The 20,443-nt window shown below is 44.5% G+C and overlaps 1 protein-coding gene and 1 long non-coding RNA gene across 6 annotated transcripts in view; both read right to left on the reverse strand.

The window, feature by feature from the left end:
* The window catches only part of DSP (desmoplakin), a 35,441-nt gene extending 29,821 nt beyond the window's left edge, over positions 1-5,620 (reverse strand). For 3 of the 5 annotated variants that reach the window (XM_015854597.3, XM_015854596.3, XM_015854594.3), the window contains exon 1: positions 5,180-5,620. In XM_015854597.3, coding sequence (XP_015710083.2) covers positions 5,180-5,376 — 197 coding nt within the window. In that variant the 5' untranslated portion in view covers positions 5,377-5,620. The remainder of the gene's footprint in view (positions 1-5,179) is intronic. The other 2 variants (XM_085537773.1, XM_015854595.3) reach the window with 1 other exon arrangement.
* Positions 5,621-11,293: 5,673 nt separating this feature from the next.
* Positions 11,294-16,126, reverse strand: LOC146761949 (uncharacterized). Its single transcript, XR_014942781.1, has 3 exons — positions 15,987-16,126; positions 13,191-13,396; positions 11,294-11,808 (listed from the first exon to the last, which is right to left on the reverse strand). It is a non-coding gene; the product is annotated as an uncharacterized LOC146761949 (long non-coding RNA).
* Positions 16,127-20,443: the final 4,317 nt, after the last annotated feature.

A 20,443-nucleotide genomic window follows, 5' to 3' on the forward strand; every position in this document is an offset into this window, starting at 1 on the left:
CAACAGGTCTTTAATGGGAATGAGTAGATCAAAGCAAAAACCCCAATGCGGAGTAAGCAGAAATCCAACCTTGAGGTAGAAGGAAAAAATTCAAACAAAGAAACACCATATCCAACACAATAGTGCAAAGGAAGGAGAAAAACAATGGACCAAAGACAAATGTGCAAATCCTAGCTTGTAAACATGGTAGGTGGCATTATACCATGGAGGCACAAAAGAACCTGGACTTCTGAAGTACACTCTTGTAAACTAAATCCTCCTTAAGATGACATCTGTGGACCTCAGAAGGACATAGGACCCTGAGAATCCTCACATAACACATCTAGTGGTCTACTTATAAATGGTATTTTAGAATCATAGAATAGCTTGCGTTGTAAGGGACCACAATTATAACAGTTCCAGCTCCCCTGTTGTGGGCAGGGTTGCCAACCACCAGTTCAGGCTGCCTAGGAGCCCATCCAACCTGGCCTTGAGCACCTCCAGAGATGGGGCACTCACAGCTTCTCTGGGCAGCTGTGCCAGCACCTCACCACACTGCGTGAAGAATTTCTTACTAACATTTAACCTAAACCTCCCTTGTCTTAGTTTAAATTCATTCCCCCTTATCCTCTATCCTTTCATTTACATCAACAATATTAATGTAACTGTTGGTAGCAGCCATGACAACATTTTGATTTGCTTTTAACCCGACATCCAGGATCCTGCTGCATCAGCACCACAGACAGGCCAGGCAATAAGAATGGCCCAGCTTGGTTTAGAGCATATCTGTAAACACAGAAAGAAGTTTCAAACTTTACAACGGTCTGTGCAGAAAGGGAAGGAAACGGAGCTCTGACCTTTCAGCCAGATTCACAATACAGCTACTAAAAAATACACACATTTGCAGGATCCTGGCTAATGGCTATGCTGCTTTTCATCTGCAAACCCTATGCAGCAGAGCTGAGCAAAACAGCTCAGGTTGCTCCAGACCTTAACTACCTCCTTCTACCTGCACCTTGACATGCCAGACTGCAATACATATTTTGAAGGCAACTCATGAATTTTAAAACGACACCATGAAACCAAATTCTTTATTAAAATGACTTGAGTTTAATAGTCATTAATTACTAAAGGTACAAAAGAAAACATACAGGGATAGTGTTTTTGTATTAAAACAAAGAATACTTTAAAATGCAGAAGAATCACTTTTGATTTGGAGATCTCTTTACTGTGAGGGTGACAGACACTAGAACAGGGTGCCAAGAGAGGCTGTGGAGTCTCCTTCTCTGGAGATATTCAGGACCCATCTGGACACTTTCTTATGCAACATGCCTTAGGGAATCTGTTTTGCAGACCCCCAAATGTCCCTTCCAACTCTTACAACTCTGTGAAGGCCACAGGTGTGAAGAAGTGACTCTAGGGATGGGACAGCACCTTCATGCTGCCATCACTCCATACAGGAGGTCTGTTGCCTCATGGTAGAGCAGAAGACACAGCTCCCTTGCTGTGTTGCACTCCTGCTCTCCCAAAGAAACAAGGAGAGCACAAGGCCCTGCTGCAGCCAGGCTTTGTGCACAACAGCACTTGGGACAACACCTCCCCACTGTAATGCCCACTGAGATGAGCTCAGCCATTGCCTTGATGGTAAACCCTGCATTTCTAAAATTCTTAAGTCTGCACTTAGTTGCTATGTGCTACCCCCATGAGAGCTGCCACTGTCCAGATAGAGTAAATAACAGATGCTGCTGTTGTTGGAGCGTGGTGAGTCCAGAGGAGCACTCCTCCAGAGGGGGCACACAGAAGCAGGTCCAGCTGGCAGCACTGTGGGACTGCTGATGCTTTGGAAGCACAAAAGGAATACTCTCAGACCAATGTCATGGTTCAAGAGGGTGCACACCAGGTCAGAATAATCCTTGTTAAATTTTTTTGGATTGCTATTCAAAAAGTAAAAGAAGCTTAAATAAAGGTCTTCTTGCACCTCCAAAGTTACCAAGCAATTCCAATAACTCAACAAAGAAGCTGAAACTGAGCAAAACAATAGTACCTCCTTCTTTTCCCCTCCCCTCCATTCACACAAACTTGTTTGAGCAAGCAATAGGTTCATCAAGGGATTACTGGTATGCTCAGGGTAGGCAAGTTAAAAGCAAAACCTGAACTGGATTAGCAGTCTGCAGCATACAAGCTGCACCCATCATCAGTGAGCTGTTTGTGTGCACCTGGAAATCAAATGTTAGGAAATGGATTTGATTTGCAGGAAAAGTCTGGCCAATATTCTGGAGAGAAACTGATAAAAGGTGGTTAATAGCAATAACCATGAAAATACAACCAAAATTAAACTGCAGTTTGCCTGAATACAGTTTAATTGAACTCAGACAGCCAAATGCAACTGTCAGCAAACACCCTGTGCATTGCAGGGGAGCTGGACCAGATGGCCTTCAAAGGTTCCTTCCAATTCAATCGATTCTATGATTCCATGACCAGGAATTTTCTGAGTGTGTTCTCTCTCTGTGCATTCTCTGTTCTTCCTGGCTCCATTTTGGCACACTTGCAGCCTCATCAAACACTTTCATATTTGGAAGCATAGAACACGCGTGTAGACTGCAATGCGATAAATCTCAAAAGAAATCCAGATCTCGCATTATTGGCCTCTTAATCCTTTTAGGAGTGTGCAAAAAAAAAGTCACTGCTGACACATTAAAACTGCCAGGTGCCGGCAGTGGAAGCTGCAGGGTTTCACAAGGGACTCGGCCACACCTGTTTGAAGAAATTCTCACACTCCTGAGCGGGACTTTTGCCACTGGGATGAGTCACTGAGAGCAAAGGCACCATTTGCAGAGGCAGCAGCTGGTGGCTGTACACACGTCTGCACAGCTCACGCTTGGAGGGACTTGCGCTTGGAGCCCACAGCACAGCATAGCAGCCCCTCCAATAACAGCCACCTGAAGTATGGCTGTGCTTGACAGCGGCTTTCACACTTTCAATGATGAATAGCTTGCAATGGAACCAATCTCTCACCGGTACCTCTCAAAAAGGTGAGTTAGGAGAGGCACAGCACAGTTTCTGTACCTCATGGCAGCGCTACCAGCTACTGGTAAAAGCAGTTCTCCTGCTGGCTCTGTTAGTACAGCAGGCATTTGGCAGCTCAGGCACATTCTTTTCTCCCTGTCTTCTGATAGCTCTGTTTGTCACTGGGGCAGCTCTCATGGCCAGCACAGCACAGCTATTCACCTCGGGCAGGATCCTGCAGACCACCACAAGGCCAACAGGACAGGCAAAGCCACAATTCTGAACCTGTTTCCTTTAAGTTTACCCAGTCTGCCAGCCCCCTGCAAGTAATTTCAAGGCTTCGGTGTGAATTTCTGGCTCCTTTTCTACATGTAAGGCACCGGCATTACATTAACCTTCAAACTTATCTTGTGTGTAAACCAATTAATTCTTGCAGCAATGCATTACGTTATTCTTTTTCCACCTAATCTCAGCCACAACAAATACAACTGCAAAACATGCTACTGTCTTCTTCTCCCCATTGCAAAGGCATTGATGAATACCTGGCTGATGAATTTGCAGTTTAGGGGTGTGTGACTCAACGTCAAGCTGAGTATCTGTACCCAGGGCCAAGCTCACCAAGTTCCCAAGCCAGAAGAAACTGGGAATGTTGTAAAAGCACCTTGCTGAGCCCTGAGGGTAAGGAGCGGCCTGTATTGCTCTGTGACTAATGTAACACTCAGCACAGACTTGTTTGGCAGAATACGCCCCAAATCTTACAAGACTAGAGCCTACATTGAATCCTCCTGTGTTTAAAATTCAGGTACAGGAATTGTCCTAATTTGGGGAAAAAATAAAATAAAATAAAAATAATAAAATTAGCCTCTGTTTTTAGGGTTTGGTAACTGATACTGAAATTTGGCATTAACAACATCAGGCTTAACAACAACCAAAACCAATTCCAGAGATCACAGCCCTGGTCCTGCAAGCACAACACAAACAGGATTCGGAGGATGTTCTGCACATGCGCAAAATTAGGCCTGTTTGGTTTTTTTTTCCCCCCCATCAAATGGCAATGAAACCCACCTCTTCTGTTTTGGGATGCATCATTCAATCCAAAACCAATCTAATGCCACTGGGTAAGATGCAAGCACATACAGCACTTTGCAATTACTTATGTGAAATGTTATGGTCAGACCTCTTCACGTATGAAAGATTATACATAAAATACATATATGTATTTCAGTCTCATTAACAAAGGGCTTTAGATCCAAGGAGAGACTTTGGAATAAGGTGAAAAGGAACTTTCATTGTAACGTCCTTGCCAAAAATAAGATAAGAACATTATGAGAGAGAGTCGATGAAACTATGTTGATAGAAGATTGTTAACCTCTTCGTCAACCCTATGATGAGAAACCACCACAAACTAAAGAAAGAATCAGCTAGCAAACTACAGGCTTGTTTGCAGTACCTAACAAAAGCCAAAGAATGCTAAATAGAAAGAAAGTATTTATTATCTAGTGAAAGCTCGGACTAACAGGGAAGCCACACCACTGGAATGTAGTCGGGAAAAAGAACAGTGAGGAAGCAACATTCTCTGTCATTAATGTTTCATGTCTGTCTCTTAAAAGCAGTAAAGCTACTTGTAGTGGAGCATTACTGGCAAAACAGACTCTCAAAAATGCAACACAGTGAAAGTACTTTGGAGTCCTAACACGCACTCTCCCTTGGTAAAGCACTGAATTGCTCTAATTACATTACGTTAACAGGTATTCTCATGTTACTGCAGCAGGAGGAGGACATCTAGCAGCAGCAGCTAATCAGAGGGCACAAAGCAAACCGAATGTGGAATAAAGAACTATGAACTGCACAAAGTAACAAACTAATACAGGGAGAATACAAGTTTGGTCGTTCATTCAGCAGTCCTGGGCAGCAGATGTGAAGCACAGCTCTCAGCACTGGGTAGGGTCCCTCATTCCCGAAAGCCTGATTCTCAGCATGTAGCTTCGTGTAGCCAGCACATTGCCAGCTGCTGTTTGCTTACTGTATACACCGAACTCTCATCCTCCTGCAATCCGATCAGGATGTCCTAGCAATAAAGCCAAGGCTGAACTTCAACGCGAACCGTGTAACAGCACTCCAGAAGCAATGCCCATTGGCATCAATAAGGAGACCAAGAGGTCCATGAGAACTACCGCTGAGCCTAACCACCTACCCGTACCCGTCGGAGGCGTAGTCCCCCCCGTAGGTCTTCTGGTAATAGTAGGTCTTATGAGTGTGGGTGCCGCCGCCGCCGCCGCCGCCGCTCACGACATGGGAGCTCATCTCGTAGCGCAGGTCGGTGCCGGAGTCGGCCCGAGCCATGCGGCCCAGAGTGTTGATCCTCGGGTGCGAGCCGCCGTTCATGCTCATGGCGACGGGACGGAGAGGGGGCGAAGCGGGCAGCGGGGGGACAGCCGACCCACAGCCGGAGGGGAGAGCGGCATTCACCGCCCGGAGAGCCCGAGCTCAGGGGGCGGCGGGGGCCGGGAGGTGAGGGAAAGCGGCTGGGAGAAGCAAAGGGGTCTTGGACGGCGGCGGCGGCGGCAGCAAAAAGAGCAAAGTTCCCGTCCAGTCCTGTCCTGTCCCGTCCCCTCCCCGGCGGCACAGGAAAGGCAAAGCCACACCTTTCGGCTGCGGTTTTAAGCGGCGATGCGGGGCGTGGAGCCGCCTCGCCTTTAGCCCGGCCCGGTGTTCTCACAACCCGCCCCCCGCACCGGCGTAGCCCCGACCGGGCTCCCTTATTGATCTGGTGCCTTCACAAGTTCTCTGTGCGGACGCTGCTCCCGCATTAAAAACTTCCGATCGAATTCATGCGAAATCTGCAGTTTTCCTCATGGTACCAGTGCTCTGTCACCCCTAAAGAAGTTTTTTCTCATGCTCAGATGGAACATCCTCTGTTCCAGTTTCTGCCCACTGTTCCTTGTTCTATTGCTGCACACCCCTGAAAAGAGCCTGGTCTCATCCATTTGGCTTCTGCACTGCAGATTTTCATGAACAGTGTTGAGATCCCCACTCAGTCTTCTCTCCTCCAGCCCCAGGTCTCTCAGCCTTTCACACAGAATCACAGAATGACCCGGGTTGGAAGGGACCTCAAGGATCATGTAGTTCCAACCCCCCTGCCTGGCAGGGCCACCAAACATACACATTTACTAGATCAGGTCGCCCAGGGCCCCGTCCAACCTGGTCTTGAACACCTCCAAGGACGGGGCATCCACAGCCTAAGAGGGAGATGCTCACAAGGGAGATGCTCCAGGCCCCTCATCATCTTGATGGCCCTTTGCTGGACTCTCTTTAGAATCCCCCTGTCTTTCTTGAATAGAGGATCCCTAAACTGGACTGAGCACTCCAGATGTTACCTCAATCAGAGGTTCCCCCAGACAGAAGCACTGCCTTTATTCCAAGCCCAGTCCATATCATAACATATGCCACTGTAAATGACACAAGAACGTAACCTGCTACTGTAGGTGGTGGTGAACGCACAGTGGAAGCCAAGAGCTGTTCCAAGCAAATACGATGTTGCCTGGGGCTGTATGGAGTGCTACAAAGTGGCAAAATGCAAGTTGGCCATTAGTTGTGAAGTCATACAGTGACTTCCATATTAGATTATATATCCTATACTATTGAATCGTTATGTAGCAGCACATATATCACTTTATTGATGCAGATATATGTATTCACGTGGATTTTGGGTGCTTTTTTGAATAAATCTGTTCAAATTTGATGTTACATTCCAAGTCATCAGGGAGCAGAATACTAAACCAGTAAGGCAAATCAGGAACAACAAATGCAATCCGAAGGTTTCACTACACAGATATAGAGATCACTCCATTAGTGACACCTGCATATCTAAAAGTCAGACTTTTCAAGTACTGATGCATTTGTGAATACACAAATATTAAGTATTTTCTTTTTTTTCAGCAGATCCCTTTGAAAGTTGTCTGTTTATATGGACGTGTATTTAGAAATCTGCAAGTATTACAGTGATTTGGCATTCTTGCTGAGTTTTAGCACCACCTCCAATCGGCCCCACCTTTTTCAGCTTGGCCTAGTGTGCCAGCTCAGTGAGACACTCCATTATTTGTGATGGAGACAGCATGTATGTGATACACCCAGAGGCCCAAATGAGTCATTGTTACCTGGACATGTTGAAAAATGTGCTTAAGTAGCAAATGGATTCTGCTGGTCCTTCTTGCACAATTAACCCCACTGGAATTCAGAGAGAATAAGTCCAAACTGATATTGAGAACAGCTCAGTGCTCCTATGCGAGCTATTTTCACACATAGGGTGTAGAAATAAATAAATACAGATATTTTTATTTTGCTGAAACAAAGTAAAGTTTTGTAAGTGCTACCCTGGTTGGGACTGGTAGAATTGGTTGTCTTGAAACAATAACAATTGACCTGGGCATTGCTTAAAACTCTACCTACTGTGGGAAAACATCAGAGTCATAATTTGAAGATACTGCTTCGACCTTGCTTCACTCCTCTTAGGAAAGGCCAGTCCTGACATACCTGAGGCCACATCCTAAGCTCCTTGATTTCCTTATACTGCAACATGCTACAGAGACTAAATAGCCTGTAAACTCTGCAAGTCTTAGTGTCTTTTTCTTGTCAAGGAGAACTCCTTGTAGAAGAGAATGAAATGCAGTAATTTGGAGCTTCTTCCTTGTGCCTTTTAGCAGAATGTGGAGTTCTGTTTCTTAACACATGGATCTGTGAAAACTCTCTGGTCTTAGAAGACTGTCAGTCTAAAGTAGATGTAAGATTCCCTTCTTGCTTCTTAAAGCAAGAACTAAGGTCTGTTCTGCAGTCCTGTATCCTAACTTGTCTCCTCTGAAACAGCAAGTATTAGCAAAATGCAACTCCGTGGATGCAAAGATGATCCAGTTGTGTCTGAACACCAGATTAGCAAACAGAGGGAAGCTGCTTTATTACATAACACTAGGCCTATGCATTATCTCTCTCTTTAGGTTTTATTTCCCAGACCCAAGTGGTATACCCAAAAACTGTGTTTCAGGTTTCAGATACCAGGTAGTGGGGTTTTAATTATTCATGGTACTACCTGAGGTGACAGTCTCTGTCTATACCAGGGAGATAACTATACTTTAATTCATAAGCTGAATTCCTCTCCATGGCTCATTAATTAGCTCATAACAACAGCTGCCATCCCCTCCTATTTCACATGCCATCTTGTGAGCTTATTTAATACCATCCTCTCTTTGATACCTTGCATAGAGAAGAACCAAATAAATTTGAAATAGCTGAAACACGCCGATAACTGATGGTAGCTGACATTCAAAGTGGCAATGTAAACATGATCTGGAAATTGATTTTTGTTATTGTTGCTTATGAAAACTAGGTCTAGAATTCCAAAGACTGAATCGTCATGGTAAGACAGAATGTGACTTCCGTGTTCCTACCTCCTACAGTTCTGCATAGCGAGGACAAGTTTGCACGTGCAAGCCACTTATCTGGCCATGGATCTTTGTAGCATGATTGCTGTGCATCATTACTCCTGTGCAATGACTGCCTGGGAAGTGTCAGCTTCACCTGAGTGGCAGCACTCACCACATCTGTGCTTCTGGGGAAGCATCTGGGGAAACGAAGGTCAGTCCTAGGAATTTCCACTTCCTCATTTCACTAGACCTCAAAATCCCAAGTCTTTACTCTGAGCTTCTCTCTTCCTGGGGAAAGAGGTTCACCAGCTGGCACCAGCAGCAACACCTCTACAGCAACAGTCTGAAATGTCAATAATAACAAAGCTAGAGAGCTCAGACAACTTACTCCAAGGTATCTCTCATGGGGAATATATACAGAATCATAGAATCATAGAATTTCTCAGGTTGGAGGAGACCTCAAAGATCATCAAGTCTAACCACAGCCTAACCATAGTACCCTAACTCTAACAACCCTCTGCTAAATCATATCTCTGAGCACCGCATCCAAACGGCTCTTAAACACATTTAGGCATGGTGACTCAACCACCTCCCTGGGAAGCCTATTCCAGTGTTTAACTACCTTTTCTGTAAATAAGTGTTTCCTGATATCCAACCTAAACTTACCTTGGTGCAACTTGAGGCCATTTCCCCTCGTCCTGTCACTTGTCATCAATGAGCAGAGCCCCAGCTAAACAGCCCCAGTTCCCTCAGTCTCTCCTCATATGGCACATTCTCCAAGCCCTTCACAAGTCTCATTGCCCTTCTTTGGACCTGCTCCAGCACCTCCATGTCCTTTCTGGACTGAGGTGCTCAAAACTGAACACATTACTCGAGGTGAGGCCTCACCAATGCCAAGTACAAGGGCAGGATGACTACCCTAGTTCTGCTCACCACATCATTCCTGATAAACGCCAGGATGCCATTGGCCCTCTTGGCCACCTGGGCTCACTGCTAATATACACTCAATTGTTGCCTAATTATGGGCAGATTTATAACACTCTGCAGTATAATTCGTTTTAAAAGGTAGATATGCCCCAATGAGTGTTTGGAGGGGCTGGGAAGGGCAGAGAATGACTGACATGAGGTACTCCATGTCAACCTGTAACTAGCCAAGCCCAGGATTGTCTGCCAAGGGCAGTCATTCCCAGGTACCTGAACACCACCTGTGTTTCTTTTAGACAGTATTACACTACTGATTTCTAGTAAGGTTAAAAATAAATAAATAAAAATAAAATAATAAAAAAGTATTTGAATTCAAGGGGAAAATGCATCCTAGGTCTGCAGAATTCTTTCTCTACCATGCAAAAGTAAAGGGTGTGGTGAAGGATGCGTCAGCCTTGCCAAACCTGACAGACGAGTCAGACAAAAAGTTTCAGGATGCCTTGCTGTTTTGCTTCAGGTGAAGGAGAATGGCATGTGACATCCTTTTCCCACCAGGGTCCTACGATGATGGATTGATTGTTCACACAGTATTTTCTACACAGCTCACAGAGTTTGTGTTGCTGCAAGCAGAGAAAACTAGCAGTGACAGTACAAGGTCAATTATTTAATGATGCGTTATTTCTGTTCCTTTAAAAACTCTCTTTACAGTGATGCTTCATCAACACCTGCTGACATTTGCCAGAGCAGGTAAGGTACTTAATAGTGGTGACAGCAATATGAGGCTATTTCTGCCTAACTACTGTGTCGTAGTGGGTCAAACGTTTCTTCAGCCGCATAACATGCATGTGATATGAATTCATTCGTGAGGATGAATTATTTCAACATAATCTGAACTTTTGGTAGAGTGCATCCTGCCTCATTGTTCAGTTTGATATTTGGTGTTAGATACTGCAGTGCAGCTGGGCCGCAAACAGTACCAGAAATGAGATGGGAAACTCTCCAGGAAACTTCACAGACACTTCACACCAGAGCTGCTCTAATTTGCATCCAGGTACCTATGAGCCCAAGGGGATGAAGAGCATGACTGACACCCATCCCTTTCTTCTGCTCATGTCCTCATTCTTGGAAATGGGAGTGAAGGATCAAATGGGAGCTGTAGCAGTAGGTCTACATACAGCCAGGGTTTCCCCTTATTAGTGTGAGTCTTCCATTAGCAAGGCTGAGCATTGTAACAGATGGTTGTCATCCCAGCATGTCAAACAACTGGGTTATGGCATTGGCTTGAGGCATTGATTGTCTTATTAAAATGTTACCACCGTAATTAAAAATACTTTGTAACTTGTAAGAAGGAAAACCAGATGAGTGCAGTTATAAAGTTCCTAAATATCTTCACCAACTTAATGGAGAAAAGTGGGACTTTTTAAACAGATTTGCATGCACATCCCCCCTGTACTGAACTTCCATGGAGTATAATGGCTGCAGGCTGTGGAGGACAATGGAGAATTTGGTCTAATATATACAAAAGGATGGCAATTAGCTCAGTTTGCATTAGTTTTTGCAAGCAGACTTGTTTCATGTTCAGTTTGTGGGGCATACCAAAGCTACTTTGATAACAAACAGGAAAGATAAAGGTTTAGCTCTTCACTGTGCCAGAAGCTCTTCTCCCAACTGAGAAGTGGAGGTGTCATCCTTAAAATATGATTTTCTTCTCCAAAACCCCAAGGCTATGGAGGGTGATTTATCTACTGGAAGAAATGGAAACAAGAAATGGAAACCTCCTTACCAAGATTCCCACTCTACAAACTTCAGATGCTATCACAGCATTGTGTGCTCTAGCTGTGCTTGCTCATAGAGCCAACCAGTACGTTGGATATGCAAACAAAAGAATCTGGCTATGCAGTGAGAGCAGCATTAAGAATTGTTCTGTGCCAAGAAAGCCTTTTCAAACATGTAAAACTCGACATAAGAAAGTTTCCTAGACGTCTATTTACTGTGATCAGGGATTCATGATTTGTATCGTGAGCAGGGAATTTTGTTACCATAAAGTATGCATTATAAATGAAGGACAAAAGAGGCAGCCTCCCCCTGCTGCACACATCCACAACTCTTTAAAGACAAATTCAGAAGTGAAAAGTGGGCACCTTTCTTTTCTATCCAGCTGAGTCGCCTTAAACAGAAAGACAAAAATGGGAAGCTCTTTTATGGCAAATGGTATTCCACCCCATGACAAATGCACAGACAGCACCATAACCCATTTTAAACCTGAGAGGTCATCATCAGCAAAGCCAGGATTACCATGAGGCAGCCACTGGGAATCGTGAACTATCTGTGATTACCACAGCTCTCAAGATGCGTATATCTCACTCAGACTTATAATGGAATGCTCTCTTCCTTCTCGGTCCTCAATTATTGCTCCTGTGTCGTTGTTCAGTGCTCAAGAGCTGGTGCACTTTGCCTTCTTTCCCCAAACACCTACACAAATCTTGTAATTGAAAAAAATCGATTACATTTAATTTTCTGCCTTCTCTTTTTGCACTGCATGCAATCATTAAAGTCTGATAAAGAGACCAGAAAATTAGAGCCCTGATAGGAGATGAGATGCTAAAGAAGCTACTTTGCATTAATGTTTTCTTCCCAGCTCTGCATGTTATTTAGATTTGTCTTTCAGCATCTACAATATCTTCTCTATGTAAGAAGCTCTAAATCAGACATGTAAGGCAATAAAAATATAACTTAACCTCTTCTTTTTCTGCTCAGATCCGCCTTTCTGTGAGGAAGACTTAGATCACTTTAGGACATAGTCAGCTTACATAAAATGCAAATCTCTTGCACGGTTACTGAGGCTAACATCAATACAGAAGAAGTTAATGGGAAACAGGGAAGGAAATGGTTGTTTCACATGAACCTTATTGCAATGGCTCTCAGGTCTTATTTTCTGTGTGGATTCCTGAGAAATAACCTTTGAACGACACTGTAGGATACAAGGTCACCTCACTGTAACAATGCCTCCTTGTACATGCATTTTAGCAGATTAAATGTGCTGGAGTATCATAGAATCATAGACTAGCCTGAGTTGTAAGGGACCCACAAGGTCCTTTAAGCCCAACTCCTGGCTCCACTCAGGACTACCCAAAATCCAGCCCCTGTGTCTAAGAGTGTTGTCCAGATGCAGTATGAGTTTAAATTGTGAATAAGTCTAGTCCTGCCAGTTTCGTGCCAGGTACGTCCTCTCCTCCAGGACAGACTCTAGCCACATCTTTGAAAAAGTGCCAGTTTTGTCTGTGAGAAAGCAATAATTACGGACTGGGCAGCTGTTTGTAACACTGTGCTTGTATTTCTGTAGCTAATGTACTCTTTTGATGCAGATAAGAACAAGAGGTGCCATGATCTGGATCTTCCAGAAGAGGCAGAAGCACCTGGTACTGGTGTAGGGGAAGTGATGCAATACACTATGCCTGAAGGGAGCTCCTCAGTGCTGGAGATGGACACATCCAAGGATGGTGCCTGCACAGTCTCACTGTGCAGCCCGTTCCACTGCTTGCCATCCTCACAGTGAAAGGTTCTTTATCTCCCATTTGATCCCCCCTCGTCCATTGTCTGTTGTTCTCATACCATGTACCACAGTGAGGAGATCTGGTGACTCGTAGGTAGTGGAGGCTGCTTTTAACCTCTTGAAGATGTCTCATCCCTGATCTGGACAAGTCCTGGTTCATCAGCCTTTCCTCACAGGGCTGATCTCCAAATCCCAAACACTAGGGGGGCTTAGCATCAAGTTTATCAACCTAGCTCTTACATCAGGGCTGATATCTGGATACGAGATTGTAAACAAGATCTAATTAATACTGCATAAACAGGGATACTCACCATAATCACACCCCTCAATACACTGTCTGTGCTCCTGCTGATATAACCCAAGCTGTATCAGGCTTTTGATCTTCATTGCTGCCAGAGCAAATTGCTGGCAAATTTTATATGGTTCCTCCGAGTGGCACTCCATGATGATGGCTGTCCCCAGGTTGGTGTCAGCTGCAGACTTGATGATGGTGAGTTCTTGCTCCACCTGCATGTCACTGACAGAAGTGGTAAATCAGATACATACCAGAATAGATCTGGAAGAACTGTACTTGTAAAGGCCTCCAAGTACAATATTAAGCCATCAAGCTCAGCAACCAAGACAGTTATTCGCTCACTTACTAATAAATTCATTTAGACCAGAATGTTCCAGTTGGGATACAAAGATGTTGCTCAAGTGAGAAATTTCAGCTCATCTCATTCATGTAACAAAGCTTTCACCACTGTCCCTCAGAGAAGTTAGATAACAGCACAAACTGCATACCTACCATGGAATGTTACTTACTTCAAAAGACCACCTTCTTCAAGCAAATTAATACACAGTTTGAAATTCACGTTCATCACTTGTAGAATATAAGTTGTAAAACTATTAAGCATCATCCTTAGCATACTTGCACGCTATCATTATGGCTGACTCTGTTTCATTCCTGGTCCTCTTGGTGTCCGTACCACATTCATACTGGTTAGCCCCAGGCTCTCACACATAGAAAGCCAAGCAGCTCCCTCCCAGGGGGCACAAAATTCCCAGTTCCTGGCTTCAGGGACACAAGACACTCTGCCACATGGTAGCTTAGATGTGACCTACGTGGTCAGGGTTTACCTTCTGAGAAACCCAGCAATGGTGTAGGTTTTCTTTTAGTCTCATTGTGCTAAGATACACGTTTCACTGTGTTGTTTCATCTAAAGTGGAAAGCAGCCCTATGGAGCTAACCCATGTTGCAAGTGCACCACTGGTTGCAGTGTGGGCATGTTATGCACAACAGATGGTAATCACCATAAGGACGCATAACGTCAGCAGCCCTCCCTGCTACCATCTCCTTGCCCTCTGTAGGGATCTCACGTCTCCAGCGTGGAAGCAGCTGCTGGAGTGGCTTCAGTGGGAGCACACCAAGCCTTCACTGCCCTGCAAAGGTGCAAAGGCAACCTGAAGGGCGCACAGTGAGGCTTGTTGAGTGCTATTCCAGCAAGAGCTCATCTCTACCAGTGCTGGTGATGACACAAGTCGGGCAAAGTCTCACTCATGCTGATGTTCCAAACTGCTGAACCCTCTTTGCTAGATTCACGTCCTTTAAAAGATCAGGCTTTACCTGTCAAATGGACTGATGATGTTCCATATATACTAACATACATTACATGCATAATAATAATAATAACAGTAATAATAAAAACATCCTGCTCCACAAGGGCAAGTGAGTTAATTCCTTCCTTCTTTGGTCTGCATTTTCTTCCCCTTTCTCCCCTCTTTCTGTAGACTTCAACAAGTTTCCATGGCTAAAAAAACTACACCAACAGATGGAAAATAAATCCATTTCTGTGTAATTGTTTTAAATGGGAACAGCCCACAAAGATGCTTGTTCCAACATGCGCCATAGGATTTTCGCACCGGCAAACAAGTTTTTATCTAGCAGGCAGAACTTATTCAAAAGGTCTTACTTGTGCTGGGACTAGAGGCAGGAATGAGTCACAGCTGTTTAATACTCATGAAGCGCCCTGCCCCAAGGAGTGCCTCTGTTTTTCTCCCCTCCCTGTCTTGCGCTCTCTCTCTCAAGACTTAATTGTCTTTAGTTATAATGCTTTTGAGAAATGGCTTTTAAAATTACGACTCCTGTTAAAGTTAATTAGACACGAACCCTGGCCAGATGAGCAGGGACAGTTTCATAATTGTTATTCTAGTTTAAAACACTAGGAATCCCTGACCACAGGAAGTTCAAAGGACTAGCAGCAAAAGAAACAGATAACCTTCATTCTCAGGGAACACCAGCTTTACTCATGATGCCAACAGATTTATGACATGAGCTTGGCTTTAATTACGGCTGAGGTGGGGCCTCTTCCATTGACAAACAATAGGATTTCTTGCAGGTCTGAAGTTTGCCACAGCACAAGGCCTTAGAAATAGGCATCATGGCAATGCACATAAAGAGTGCTTCCTAGTTTGCTCTTCTTCTTGAAGCTGACCATCACCCCCAAAAAATAAGTTACTGCCCCATGCAACCCATCTGTAGAAAAAATTTAGGCTTCAGTGGGATTATTTTAACAGGCAAAAACATACCAATATTTCATATCATAGGCTTAGGTTGGAAGGGACTATAAAGGGGATCTGGTTCCAACCCCTCACCCCAGGCAGGGCTGCCACCCACCAGATCAGGCTGCCCAGGGCCCCATCCAACCTGGCCCTGGGGATGGGGCACCCACTGCTTCTCTGAGCGACACATTTACAAACTCAGCAATCACTGAGATCTGCAACTTAAAAAAGCAAGGGAACTTTACAGAGGCAACGTTCAATCCATATAGAAAAGAATGACAAACGGAGGTAGTAACCTAGAACTACAAGGGGACAATAATCATGGTAAGACTGCACTAAATGCCCTGAGGCTGAATTCCATCCACTTTAGAGGTGGCAGTTTCTCACTCCACAAATTTTTCTTAAGCTGCTTCCTCACGTAACTTAAAAGGTGTGGAATTTTCTTATTTTATTGAGCATCAGCAATGTATTTAGTGATATATAAACATGCAGAGCAGAGAGTCCAAAGGTCACCACAGTCTAGTCAAAATACAGCTAGAGCAGATTCAGAAAAGCATAATAATTACCTAATAAAAATGTTGATGATATAAGCAGACAGACGTGGAGAATGATGTAAAAACATTTCAGATGCCGCTGTTTAAAGGCTTTGTGAGTATACTAAGGGTTTTTGTGGGGAGAAAAGGAAAGTCACACGACTCAGTGTCAGGATGAAAGCCAGCTTTGTTAGAAGGCATAAAGCTGGGATCTGTAAACACGTATGGTCTATGGTCGGGAGGGAATCTGGAGCAGAGCGAAAGACAGATAAGGAAGGAATGTGTGAGGCGGTGCAGAGAGAAGAGGTCACACAGGCCATCAACGGTGGTGGCAGCAGACTCCAATCCACTCAGAGAACAAGGAAAATCTGGAGAGTGCTTCAGAGACAGTGTGGCAGGAAGGGAGCCTGACTTGAGCAGAGAGATCCATTTTGAGTGAGCAATGAAGAGAAGTGCAGCTGATGGATTCACCAGAAGCAGATGAACAATTTCTCCTACAATTTTTAGCTAATTTCTGTTAAAGGAATATGTTTAGTTGCTCTCAAAAGGATTTGAGGAAATTGTATGAAAGACATGGCTGTCCTTCCCAACCTATCGGCATCATCTCTCCTTTTAATACTTGCAAGAAGAGGGCCAAACACTGCTCCAGGGAAAGAAACAAAGCAGCATATTTGTGCATGAAATGCTCGTGCTTCTCTCTAACGTTACTTAACAGAGGGCAGTTTCACCCCAAAGGAAGAACTTCAACTCCAATGGAGCTGAGGTGCAGAGAGACCTGGCTGGGACTGTAGGATGAGCTGCAAACACACAGTTTGTGCACCCAGCACAAGGGAGCAGACTGCTCATCCAGATGGGGATTGCCAGCCCTGCAGCTGCAGCCAATCCAGCCTGCACTGAGCCAAGGAGCTGCTTTCCACTCCTTCCCCTCATCTACAAAAGCCCACAAACACTTCAAACCATTGCCTCTCAGAAAAGCCGGGTTGGATATGGCAGCACAAGGTGGCTGCAAGACACGTAACAGAGAGAACATTTTCTAAATCCTATTATAACCCACATAGTCAAAAAACTGCTCTTGATTTTTCACAGAGATAATTTTTTAAAGCCAGAAGGAACAGTTTTTGATAATATAATTGGTCCCTGGCACAGAGCAGACTATAATCTCACCTTGTAAATCTAATCTTGAATCAAAGTAGCGTTCTGTGGTTGAGTTAGAGCAGCTCTTAGAAAGATGGGCAGCCCCACTCGTACTTCAGATGACTGTACAGAAGCGCGGTTAAGAGAAAAAAATCAGTTTCAAAGGCTCATTTTGGATCTCAGGCCCATCATTTTGGTATCTTAATATCAGCCTGCCCCCAAATCTGTAAGCTGTGTGACAATACTTTAGGTTTATCCAGCTATAGGCAGAGCAGGAGACTTGCTAGAGATGGCATCTTGCATTGGGCCAGCTGATAAAGCTGAAGTGGCGGAATAGACAAGATAGAGGGATGCTGTGGTGCAAAGCCTAGAAGGTTTTCAGACATGTTTATCAATCTGATTTTTAGTTCCTTGAACTTTCTTACCCCTTCACTCTTAAATCATGCCATCTACCACAGCTCTACGACTGCATCCTGCATCTCTCCTTGGAGAACAGTACTCACACACACAGAAAAAGTCTTTCAATAAAAGGGAAAACCACAGCAATATGCCAAAGCATATTATAGCCTCACTGTTTGGCTCACAGCCAGACAGCATTGACTGGAGACTTGTTACATGCAAAGCATAAATAACAAACATTTGATCCCCTACACGTAGAATAATGTGCACAAACAAATAGGCAATGCAATAATGAGCATGCTGTCTTTCTCCTGACTTGTGCGTGTAATGCTAGAATATATTATTTCATTAAACGTGCGTTTCATCTTGCTGCAGCTAATAGTAGATCTGTGGTTATGAATTTTCTGGGCTTCCTCCATCCCAGAGGAGCTGCCACAGCTAAAAACAGCTATATTTTAGGCCCTTCCCTCATGGCCCTGGGCAGCCAATGCAACCCAAGGGAGCCCTGGCACATCAGAAAGTCAGCTCTTGCCAAGCTCACCTCCTGAGAAGAGGAGGGGTGAGATGAGGCATGGCCACAAGCCAGAAGTCCTCGTGGTGTTCCTCCTCTGCAACAAAAAGGTTCTGACCTAAAGAAACAGGATTTTCTCTAGTATTCATCATCCCTTCAGTGGGAAGTAAACTCCCGTCTCTTCTGAGCTCTGACATGAGCTGGAAACAGCTCATTGCTGGTGCGTAGCCAAACCCCTGTTGGTCAAGAGTGGTGTGGAGGGAGCTGTCTGACTAGGTCTCCTCTCATTAATACAAAGAAAGGAAAGGAACTCCATCTTTCACTCCATGCCTATGGCACCTAGGAAGACTTCTCATAAGATGAGGTACTGTCTGGCATCAGCTAGGTATTCTTGTGTTTAAGCCTCGATTAAAATGCATTACCATACTGTAGACCCAATTTTTAGTGCTTCCACTTCTGCATGGCTGCACACCAAGGCATTCTGAAATGCAAAAGGACTAGAGACTAATTTCAGTGACTGACACACAACCTTGGTCTGTACAAGCATGCTGCCTGGAGAAATACTTAATTCATGGTGAAATAGGTTTGCTGCTCACATAGAAGAATTTAGCACAAGGCTGCTACATTCATATGCTTCGTTATGCTTGCCATAACTTATGTTCCTCTCACAAGACGACCCACTTGTGGTCACCCAGGTTGTGTCTGCCACCTTAACAAGTCCTGGAGAACTGTGAACCAGAGGTAGGGCTCCATCCCAAATACTTTACACAACAACAATCTCAGTCCTCAGTGAAGATTTTGCTAATTAAAGGAGATGAGATGGGCATAAAGAAATGTCCCTCTGCCTCCACTCATGTTTCATGAGCGAAGGCATCTGTCTCACTCCCTAAACTCCTACAGCCTGCCTAGGAGGTACAAGGTGTGTAAACATGGAAACAAAAGGTACTTGAATGTGAAAAGTGGAGAAAGTTGAGGTGAGCAAATTCAACACAGAAAGGTGCACAGAGGCTACAGATTTGGCCCAGACTTGCTATTAATCCAGCTCTAGTTCTCTCTATCCAGCAGTGGTTCAGAAAGAAATTCTCAACAGAAGAAGAATAGTGAGAATCTTTCAGAGCCTCTGGTAAGTGATGTTTGAGGATATAAAAAAGAGTAAGCTTGCAAAGAATACACGAAAAGCATGTGACACCTGCAAGTCTTCACGTATTCCAACATTTCGTCACAAAGAAGAAACTGTCCAAAGCTACTTCCTTCACTTGCTCTGGGGGTAAAGGACTTTCAAGCTGACCACTCAACAGTTCTATCCTTCAGCTTCCCAAGAAGCCACATCAATGTCTAAGTCAGGCACCCTTAGGACAAAGCTATTTCCCATTTACTCTTTTCAAAGTCTCACGGGATCAGAGCTTCATGAAGGGCACACCCTTGTTCTGAGGTAGGAGACTGTGCCTCTCTGATTCTTAATGCATTTTCCAGCTCCCACAAGGCTGTCCTAGCGGTTGGCGATGGGTGTGGGAAGGCAGGTGGCTCCCACTCTCCCATCCCCCTTCCTATCAATGAATTTGAAATGATTTGCTCAGTGTCACAGGTAGCAACATGCAGACTGGATGGCTGCCTGGTTTTGTTCCATAAGCGATGGTTGCAGGTAATTAGCAGTTAGCCACACAGAGAACACAAGGTACTATTTTTATGGGTCTAGCAAGCTGCAAACCACAATAAAGGATGAAAATAGTCTGCATAGCCAACCGTGTGTGGAAACTGAGCATTTTTCACTCTCTAAACAAGGAAATGCTCTCTTCCTTTAGCAGCCATGGCCTTGTTCTACCACTGCATTGTACAAGGGTGCCCAAAACACTTGCTGTTCTCTATTTGCACTCCTTTAAGCTTCTCCCCACCATTGCCTTCTAGATTGAAAATGACTCCCTGGCTTGGCAATCACATTGACAATGAAAAAAGATGTCTACTGCAATAAGGATTCCAACCCGCACGAGACTATGATACTATGATAAGGATGGGTAGGAGCAGAGGGCTCAGCCACCCATGGGACATGTGAAAATTGAGGGGACATAACATTTTTGAGGGAGGATGAGGAGAAAAAAAAACATGTGCACAGGGGGAATCAGATAAACAGAATCTCTCAACCCTCATTGGCAAGTATATCATAGGCATCAAATTGGCTTCAGCAAACATGTGTCAGGCAAAGAGGAAAGCCAAGGATACATGTCAAAATGGGAAGCCTTAGTGATGCTGAAGAGCAAAGGGCAAGGTCAGTTCAGGGAGTTGAGGATGGGAGAGCAGTTGCAGCCTGTTGTACTATTGAGCAAGAGACCCCACAATGAGCCTGGTAATGAAGCTCCAAGGTCAGAAGCAACTGAATATGCCGCTGCTCATAGCAGAAGCTGAGCACACACAGAGAGTCAGAAACTGTGACATGTCACTGTAGATATAC

This window comes from Coturnix japonica, chromosome 2, assembly GCF_054131305.1.
Source record: "Coturnix japonica strain WE chromosome 2, WE-NBRP24, whole genome shotgun sequence".
Taxonomy (NCBI): domain Eukaryota; kingdom Metazoa; phylum Chordata; class Aves; order Galliformes; family Phasianidae; genus Coturnix; species Coturnix japonica.